Below are 9,756 nucleotides of genomic sequence, written 5' to 3' on the forward strand. Positions count from 1 at the left end.
GGACCGGCAAGCGCGAGTAGCAGACATCCCAGGCGAGCGCGGCGAAGACGAGGGGCGAACCTCCATCCGCACACTCTCAACGTCCTCCTCCACAACCTCCAGGCCAGCCTCCGGGAGCACCGCAGGAGGAAGAGAGGCCGCGGTGATCGCTCTTTGAGAAAGGATGGTTTCTACATGTTCAGCGTACTTCTGCTAGAACTAGTGATCGCTCACGTACAAAGCATGCATGTTTAACTGATGGAGTATAATTGAAAAATAGCTCATGCATGTCAATTTAAGGCAATATGGAAAGACACCCTTAAAGAAGGGAATGACACAGCTGACATGCATGAGGCAAAGAGAAAAGGATGCAAGAATTGGAGGTGAAGAAAGTTTGGAGCTGGAAGTGAAAATGCAGCAAGCAATAAAAACAACACTGAAGCGCTGGGATCTCAATAACTGACGTTGTTGATGAGCAAAATACCAATGTTAAGAGCGTCTCCAATAGGCGCCCAAAAACCGGCCCGCGCGCTAAAATTCAGATTTTTTGGCGCCGGACAGCTCCAGCAGAAGCTGTAAAACAGTGCGCGCGTAAAAAAGGATTGGGCGCGCGCTGAAAAACACTATCACGTACTGCAAATTTGAGGCGCCGAATTGCTCGCGCTTCACAATTTACACTGCGTGTTCTTTTAGGCGCGCGTTTTGGGGCATATGCTAAAGCAATGTTGGGTCCGGCGCACTAAAAGTGCTACAGTGGCGCGGTAAAACTATTTTTGGGCGCGAAATTTTTGTGCTTCTGTTGGAGATGCTCTAACAATAGAGAGGGTGGTTTACATGACGAGGAACAAGTGAACTATGATCTTTTCATACGATCCCAGAAATGATCGAATTCCACTATCAAAGGGATAACGGAACATAACATTAAGAAAACATCCAGCTGCAAATCAAAAAGCCCTAACAAAAAAGTCTCGCAGACCGCTATTGCATATAACCGCTAATAGCAAACTAAACTACATGCGATGACAGACACACACCCTAGACCACATCAGGAAGACGACACCAGGAAGTTATCGTTCAACCACCCCAACATCCTTTTCAAATTTCTTCTTTGATAGTCTCCTCAATCTTTATCCATCGTTGTTTCAGCGTTCATGTTGTCATCTTCATCTTCTCCAAACCCCGTAGCCTCCAGCCACAGTGCTTGCTCCCTGCACCCCCTTGCCCATTGCATGCATCGCCAGTGCTTGATGTTGCAGCACAGCCGCCCTTTGCTCAAGCATTACATGATCTTCTTCGTTTTGCAAACCTGCCCAATAACGCATAAATGAGCATGCAAATCAAATGGGCTCAACAGGAGATCTTATTAACAAGCTTTTCTCAAAATGTGCTTTATTGCGCAACTTCCAAATCGCCCAGCAAATCACAGGCAACCCCACAATTTGTAAATTTCTGCTCCTAGGAAAAATAGTAGGAATCCACAAAAATATTGGGAAAACCAACCAGGTCTGTCTCTGGCGCCCACACATATACAGACAAATGTTCCATTCATATTTGGCTGCCGAGCAACGAAAGAATAGATGATGAATACTTTCAGGTTATGTATAAACGTGACACAAATGGTGTTCGGTTGGTTGGGTAGAGGAAGGAATGGTCGTAATTTGGGAAGAAGTCAACGACGGCCATAGGGTAAGTAGGGGTTTAATTTAGCATCTGGGGGGCTTCTTTGCTTGCTGGAGTCGACATTGAGGAAGTAGGCGTACATGTGGGGTTATCAGACATGGAGACGAGGGCTTTGGAGGTCGCCGACCATACTGGAGCGGTGGCCATGGCAACGACGGTCTTCTGGTGTTGCTTGGGGTGGAAGAAAGAGGAAGGGAAGGCCTTACCTGGAGGTGACGGAAACAAGGGAAGGCTGGGGGCTAGGGTTTGGTGCGGTTGGTGGCTTTATGGAAGAGAGGCGCGAGGGCGAATTGATGCTATCATGTAGACAACCAAACCATGTACAACTTGGTTTTTAGCCTGCTTCATGTGAGGTATATATGCAAGGAGGCAAAAAATGATGCAGACTACCAAACGTGCCCTGAGTCTGCTCCTCCAATCAGGGGCAGAGCCAGGATTTAGGCATAGGGGGGGCCAGACGACGACGAAATCAGCAAATATTATGCCTCACATACTACCCAATAGTTTATACTCAAGTGTCACTCGCATGAAACTTAGCTTGGACACATAAATTTTGTTTTGGCAGCTAGAGCGGGTGTAGCGATAGCTAATATTGGTCAATAATTCCACATGTGCGCCAAAAAATACTAAGTTGATAATCAAACTACTATAAAATACAACATGAAATGACATGCTAATAAACATTGTCATATGGAAATTTAAGATATACGAACAAGAATAATCATGTATTATCACATGATTGGCTTTTAAATTGGATTTATATAGGTTTGAATGAGAAATCATCACTGATTGTATAGGAAATTTTATTGTTTACTTAGCAAAAAATGGTAAACGTTGCTGGAATACATACTAGAGAACCAAACCCGCCCCTCCTGATCCCCTTAGCCACTAGGTCCAAATAGATCGGCTAGTCATCATTGGCGGGCATATTCGAGAACCATAATTGTTTACGGATGCTCGACCAAGCTTTCAAACTATTGCAGGTGCCTTATCCTAGCGCATCTACCCATCACAAATCACACAACAAGATAACTTAAATTGGTTGTAGAGGTTCAATATAATACAAGATTAGAATTGAGAGAGATTCCCGGTAAACAAATTAAGAGAGATTAATAAATGATGTGATGTGTTAACCTCGGCTAGTTCGTTGGCCGTAGCATGAAGAATTGGTGGGTGAAGCGACCTGGGTCGCTCTATGAATCAGATCTTTAGATGGAAGACCAGAAGCAGGCTGCAAAGGAATAGGACGGTAAGGCTGCAGCGCTAATGCACGCACACGCTAATCACAGAGATAATGCCCACTGCCAGGAGATTTAGCAGAGGCCCATGAGAATAGACTATGCCAGCGTCTGAAATGCCTTTTGGAGGCCGAGTTACACGGAGCACGTTTTTTTTTCTTTTTTTTGGAAAAAATCAGATTTTTTGAAATTTGATTTTTGAATGTTTCAAAAAAGTCTCCACATAAAGTCAGAGCACCAAAACGCTGCGCTCATGCTAGCCCAGCTTTTTATTAAAACATCATATAATCACCGGGAACACATGCGTCTCACAGTGCAGTTCAACAGCAACAACAACAATAACAAAAGAAAACCTCCACACTCTAGTGCAACAGACTACGAATAACACAGAGCACAATATGCGCACATCATGGAAACACAAGTCTCAGAAACCATTCTTAAGAAAATGCAGGATCAACTCTCTTTATTAGCCGCTGGTTGGCTCCATGATTGCTGGACCGAGCCATCAGGTAGCGAGTGTGGTGGGGAAGCAACTGTCGTGCACGCAGCCGAGCACGTCACGGTAGTCCCTGTGGATGGTCAAGTTGTCGTAGACCTTGCCGTCGCTGCTCCTCTTGTACTCGAAGAGAAGCGACGAGTGGTTGAAGGCCGTGAGCTTGGTGAAGCCATAGTCCCGGTCCCTGAACACGCTCCACTTGGGGATGGCGCTGGTGTAGCCGTTGAGGTGGCTGCCGCCGCCGCCCGCCACCACGAAGATGGTCCCGTTCATGGTGCCCGAGTAGCGGCTCCGCTCGTTGCTCACGCACTGGTTCTGGTAGAGCGGGCAGGTGCGCTCGTAGTTGTGGACGTGGCCGAAGAAGGCCAGGTCGACGCGGTACCGCTGCCACAGCTTCTGCAGGCTCTCCCGCCCCTCGGGCTCCTCGAAGGAGCCCTGCTCGGCGTACCACTTGTTGGAGGAGTATCCCAGCACCCGGTGCGCTGCGAAGATGAGCCACGGCTGGTGCTTTCGGTCCACCGTGGAGAGGCACTCCTCGATGAACTTGTACTGCGGCGTCCCCTCCCGCCAGTCGTGCTCTGAGTCCGCCACGCAGAACCGGAACATCCCGTAGTCCACCTTGTACCTTGAGATTGTTCACAAGCCATTTCGTCATTCAGTTCGTTTGAAACCCAGCACCAGTAGTTTCCTAGTATGAGCTTTGCAGGAAGTATATGATTTGGTTTTTGTACCAGAAGTTTGCTCTGTTTTCGGCCGGGTAGTAGTACATGGTCTCGGCCAGCACGCCGCACTCGCCGCCGGAGTCCTCGACGTCGAAGAAGCCGCCGGTGTTGGGCCAGTCCCGCTCGTGGTTGCCGCTGGCGATCATGTAGGGCTTCCTGGCGCTGATGGGGGCGACCTGCGCGGTGAACTGGTCCCACTGCGAGATGTAGCCGTTGGCGTAGGGCAGGTCGCCGATGTGGAAGACCATGTCGAAGTTGTCCAGATCTTTAACCAGCGCGTCCGTCGTGTTGAGCGATCCTGGCTGGTAGTTGGCGTACTCGTTCGACCCGTCCCTCTCCGCCTTCCCCATGTCGCCGAAGACGATGACGCGCTGCAGCGAGCTCTGCCCGGGGGTCGGCGGCGCCCGGAAGGTGTAGGGCTTGCCCCACACCACCGTCCCGTCGGGGAGCTCGTGCCCGATCTTGTAGAAGTACTCCTTGTTGGGCCACAGGCCCCTCATGAACGCCGTGTGGATGAACCCGGGGTCCCTCCACCCGATCGTCCGCGCCGGCGCGCCGCACATGCTGCCGCGGTTGAAGGTTAGCGTGCCGGCGGGGGTGCGGGCGGGGTTCCCGCCGCCGGAGCCGGAGGTGACCATGCCCCACTCCACGAACGGGTAGGCCTCGCCGACGTCGTAGCCGCTGGTCCAGGTCACGGCCATCTCGTCGTGGGTCTTGCCCTGCGCCAGCCGCGGGAACACCGGCGCCTTGGGGTTCTTGAACGGCGACAGCTTCGTCAACCCCACAAGCTTTGGCTGCAAAATTGGAAGCACCGCGTTCACGTAGAGCTAGCACTTAGAACTTGAGATCGTGACAGGGACACATGAGACATGCACGGTACAACCATGGAACTAGCTAGCTGTGGTTGCATACGTTTTCCAGACCGCCGGTGAAGAGAGCGAAGGAGAAGTCGGAGCGCTGGTTGATGAGCTGGAACTGGATGGTGCCCTTGCCCCAGTAGAGGTAGTTCGCCGAGAAGTTGGCGTACTGATACTGCACTCACACCACACACACACACACACACACACACAGATCGATTCAGCTCAATCATGGCGACGTGATGAAATCTCAAGAAAATTTCTTGGTTAGCAAATCAACGGACCTTGATAGGCGCTGTGCAGAGCAGCGGCTCGGTGGGGTACCTCCGTGGGTTAGGGCACGAGCCCGAGCTGCATGCGTACACGAGTCAGAGACACACGATAACAAATCCGTTATATAATCATATGCATAATTACATGAAATCGGAGGGGGAGAAGACGGCGATCCAGTCGTCGGTGGCGGGGTTTTGCCAGCCGTATTCCACAGTGACCGTTGCAGTGTCTCCTTCCTGTCACACAGACAGCTCAAAATTCTGAGTTGCTTACATTTTATTTAGTTTTTATTATCTATTTATATTGGTTGAGATAGAACATTCCACAGTTTATTCAGATATCCAAGAACCATCACAAAGTATCTGGCTGTGTGCATCCTGAGGCCGGAAGAGATTACATTATTCACAGTGACCATTGTAGTGTCTCCTTCCTGTGAGAGGCAGCTGCTCATACTTTTGAGTTGCTCAGGTATTTTTTAGTTTTTATATCTTTGTTCAGATAGAACATTTGACACTTTATTCATACCCAAGCGCCATCACAAAGTATCTATCCAGGTTGACTCTGTATATATAACATGTCGTTGATTTGTATCTCAAATATTTTGCTTGCCTTGCCCTCCTGGATGTAAGATCCAACCGGCAAACGAGCTAAACAGTTAGCTTTATATAGTACAAAATTACAAACCTGCTGGTCGCCGTCGCCGAGCAGCAGCGCACTCGCGCGCACGTACGCGGAGCCGTGCAGCTCGACGGTGGCCTTGTGGATGGCGATCTTAGACAGTGGCTGGACCCCCGCCTCCGGCGAGGCGCTCACCGTCGTCGCCATGGCCAGCACCGCCGCCAGGACGACGACGTGCGCCATCCCCATGCTTCTGCTTCAGCTGTCACTCCTACAGCTAGGCTGCCACTGCGCGTGCTCCAGGGGTGGTGACCGTGAGATCTAGTCCAGCGTACGCCATGCATGGCTGGCCGGCAGGCCTATATATACACGTAGCCAAGCGGCAGGACAGGGGGCGGGAGTCTTTTTTTTTTACAGCAACATCATTATATGTTGGAAATTGGTCTACTCGTGGAGCACGCGTTATTATGGTGGCCTCGTGGAGCACGCGCACGTACAGCGCTCGTGCCTCTCCTGCCACGCAAGTTAATTATTTGATTGACATCGAGATGCAGACGCTGTCGATTCTTGGCCAACTGGGGTGGGAGCGAGATAGTATTGGTGTGGGTTTGTGTCGTCCGATGAACGCCCATGCAACACAACAAACCCTGCTGAGTGCCGAATGTTCTCTCGTAGAGAGAAACTGATTTCTACCAAACTCAGTTCAGCGTACTTCTGCTGGAACTAGTGACCGCTCACGCACAAATCATGTACGGTTAACTGAGTTTTTTTTTTTTTTTGAAAAAGAGGTTAAGACCCCCGGCCTATGCATCAATCGATGCATACAACCATCTTTCTTTATTTATTATATTGAACAAAGGTGTAATAAAAACATACATCAAGCCACCCGAAGCCACCACTCACACGTACAAAACTCGATAACGTGGATGTATGGTTAACTGAGTATGAGTGAAATATAGAATATTGGGTTGCCTTTCTCTAAGGCAAAAATATCAAGGGCACCCTTAAAGCATGGAATAACACTAGCTAACATGCATGTCAACTAGCTCTCATGCCATCAAAGAAATGTTGATGAGAACCGTCTCCCACAGTTCTGAAAGATCTGAGCGAGGTCGAGGCAAGCTGAAGAGACTGCTAGTTTGTAGGACGCCTAGCTGGCTCTGGAAGAGAAAAAGATGCAATAATTGGAGGTGAAGAAAAGAAGTTTGGAGCTGGAAGTGAAAAGACAGCATGAGTTGCTGCAGCAAGCAATCAAAAACAATATTGAGGTGCCGGGATCTCAAACTGATGTTGTTGATGAGCGAAATATATATCAATGTTAACAATAGAGCAGATGGTTTAGATGACGAGGAACAAGCGAACTATGATCTTTTTCGACAAAGGGTGAATTTTATTAGCTTAAAATGAAGCATCAAGGGGATACAAACACAACGAGCAACACATCCGTTCTCTGCCTAGCTAGGATGCACACATCCAACTCCAACGCACGCACATAAAAAACACCGGCAACTAGCAAAGTTAAACAAGACCGAGGCTATGCCTTGATGAAAAAAAAAACTCCGAAGCAATCAAAAGTTCAAAACAATGATCAACAATCTACAACAACAACCATATCCGCACCAACAATCACTTGACATCACCGGAGTACCTCGAGAAGGATTCTCCAACAACAATGCCTTCAGGAGGGAACGACGCTCAAGTTCATACCTCGGGTTTTACTAGAAAAGGCTTTCGCCGCGCTTTATATATAAAGCAACCACGAAGCAAACATCCAACATACAACCGAAATAACAAAAACAAAGAACAAAACGTCAAAGATACAAGACACTACCGAACAACTAACAAGATTTGAATGCAGGAAGCAAGCTTGAGCATCGAAGCCTTCAACGAGCTCCAGCTCCTTCCATAGATGAGATGAGGCCGAGGAAGCAACCCAACGCTGGAAGAAGAACACGCTCCATCAACTCCGATGAGGTCAAAGCTGCTGATCCGCCCTTCACCGCCAAAGAAGGCCCCTTGTCTTCTCGTCCCGGATCGGAGGGCGCTACACCATCGGCTGGCAGAGCTGCTCACCCCTGAGCACTCATGAGCAGGTCAAGCCGGTTGCCAAGGAGAAGACGACAAGCATGGCGGCCACACCTCGCAGAGCCGCAACCCAAACCACACCACCATCGATGGAAGGAAGCATGACAGCCACTGCAAGCCGCCGAGCGGGAACATCACTAAACGACAAGCATGGCGACCACACCTCGCAGAGCCGCATCCCGAACCACACCACCATTGATGGAAGGAAACATGACAGCCACTGCAAACCACCGAGCGGGAACATCACTAAAGAACACTGACGACCCATCACCTACGTCGCAGCCCCGGCTATCACCTTCACCATCGCAAGGCGACACCTTCAAGAAGAACAACGATGTCGGAGCGCCATCACCGCCCAATCCAAAGATTTGGGGCTTTCACCTGGAGTATGTTGGTGGAGTGCAGGAGCAGGATCTCGATGCCGCCTACAAGAGAGGGGATGATACGTCTCCAATGTCTCTATAATTTTTTATTGTTCCATGCTATTATATTATCTGTTTAGGATGTTCAATGGGCTTTAATATTCTCTTTTATATTATTTTTGGGACTAACCTATTAACCAGAGGCCCAATGCCAATTTCTGTTTTCTTTCTTTTTTTGCCTATTTTAGAGTTTTGCAGAAAAGGAATACCAAACGGAGTCCAAAAGGAAAGAAACCTTCGCGATGATCTTTCTTGGACCGAAAGCAAACTAGAAGACTTGGAGTTGAAGTCAGAGATGCAACGAGGCATCCACGAGGCAGGAGGGCGCGCCCAGGGGGGTAGGCGCGCCCCCACCCTCATGGGCCCCTCATAGCTCCACCGACCTAGCTCTTTCGCCTATATATACTCTTATACCCTAAAACATCAGGGGGAGCCACGAAACCACTTTTCCACCGTCGCAACCTTCTGTACCCGTGAGATCCTATCTTGGGGCCTTTTCCAGTGATTTGCCGGAGGGGGAATCGATCACAGAGGGCTTCTACATCAGCACCATTGCCTCTTCGATGCAGCGTGAGTAGACATTCGGGTCCATAGTTATTAGCTAGATGGCTTCTTCTCTTTCTTTGATTCTCAATACAAAGTTCTCTTCGATGTTCTTGGAGATCTATCTGATGTAATACTCTTTTGTGGTGTGTTTGCCGAGATCCGGTGAATTGTGGATTTATGATTAAGATTATCTATGAATATTATTTGGTTCTTATCTGAATTCTCATATGCATGATTTGATATCTTTGCAAGTCTCTTCGAATTATCGGTTTAGTTTGGCCTACTAGATTGATCTTTCTTGCCATGGCAGAAGTGCTTAGCTTTGGGTTCAATCTTGCGGTGTCCTTTCCTAGTGACAATAGGGGCAGCAAGGCACGTATTGTATTGTTGCCATCGAGGATAAAAAGATGGGGTTTATATCATATTGCTTGAGTTTATCCCTCTATATCATGTCATCTTGCTTAATGCGTTACTCCGTTCTTATGAACTTAATACTCTAGATGCATGCTGGATAGCGGTCGATGTGTGGAATAATAGTAGTAGATGCAAAATCATTTCGGTCTACTTGACACAGACGTGATGCCTATGTTCATGATCCTTGCCTTAGATGTCTTCATAATTATGCGTTTTTCATTCAATTGCTCGGTAGTAATTTGGTCACCCACCGTAATACATGCTATCTCGAGAGAAGCCACTAGTGAAACCTATGCCCCCCGGGTCTCTTTTCCATTATATTGCATCTCTATTCCATATTATTGAATCCCGTTTACTATTTTGCAATCTTTACTTTTCAATCTATACAACAAAAATACCAAAAATATTTACTTTATTATCTATATC

The 9,756-nt window shown here is 48.4% G+C and overlaps 1 protein-coding gene across 1 annotated transcript; it reads right to left on the minus strand.

Annotated features, from left to right (window-relative positions):
* Positions 1–3,128: 3,128 nt before the first annotated feature.
* On the minus strand, positions 3,129–6,187 carry LOC119287727 (nucleotide pyrophosphatase/phosphodiesterase-like). The gene is made up of 6 exons (XM_037567322.1): positions 5,930–6,187; positions 5,390–5,481; positions 5,257–5,323; positions 5,028–5,147; positions 4,125–4,909; positions 3,129–4,018 (listed from the first exon to the last, which is right to left on the minus strand). The coding sequence occupies exons 1-6, from the start codon at positions 6,110–6,112 to the stop codon at positions 3,403–3,405; spliced, it is 1,863 nt and encodes a 620-aa protein (XP_037423219.1). The 5' UTR covers positions 6,113–6,187; the 3' UTR covers positions 3,129–3,402.
* Between the last annotated feature and the right edge of the window lie 3,569 nt (positions 6,188–9,756).

The sequence above is a fragment of the Triticum dicoccoides genome, chromosome 4A, assembly GCF_002162155.2.
Source record: "Triticum dicoccoides isolate Atlit2015 ecotype Zavitan chromosome 4A, WEW_v2.0, whole genome shotgun sequence".
In the NCBI taxonomy this organism is placed as follows: Eukaryota; Viridiplantae; Streptophyta; class Magnoliopsida; order Poales; family Poaceae; genus Triticum; species Triticum dicoccoides.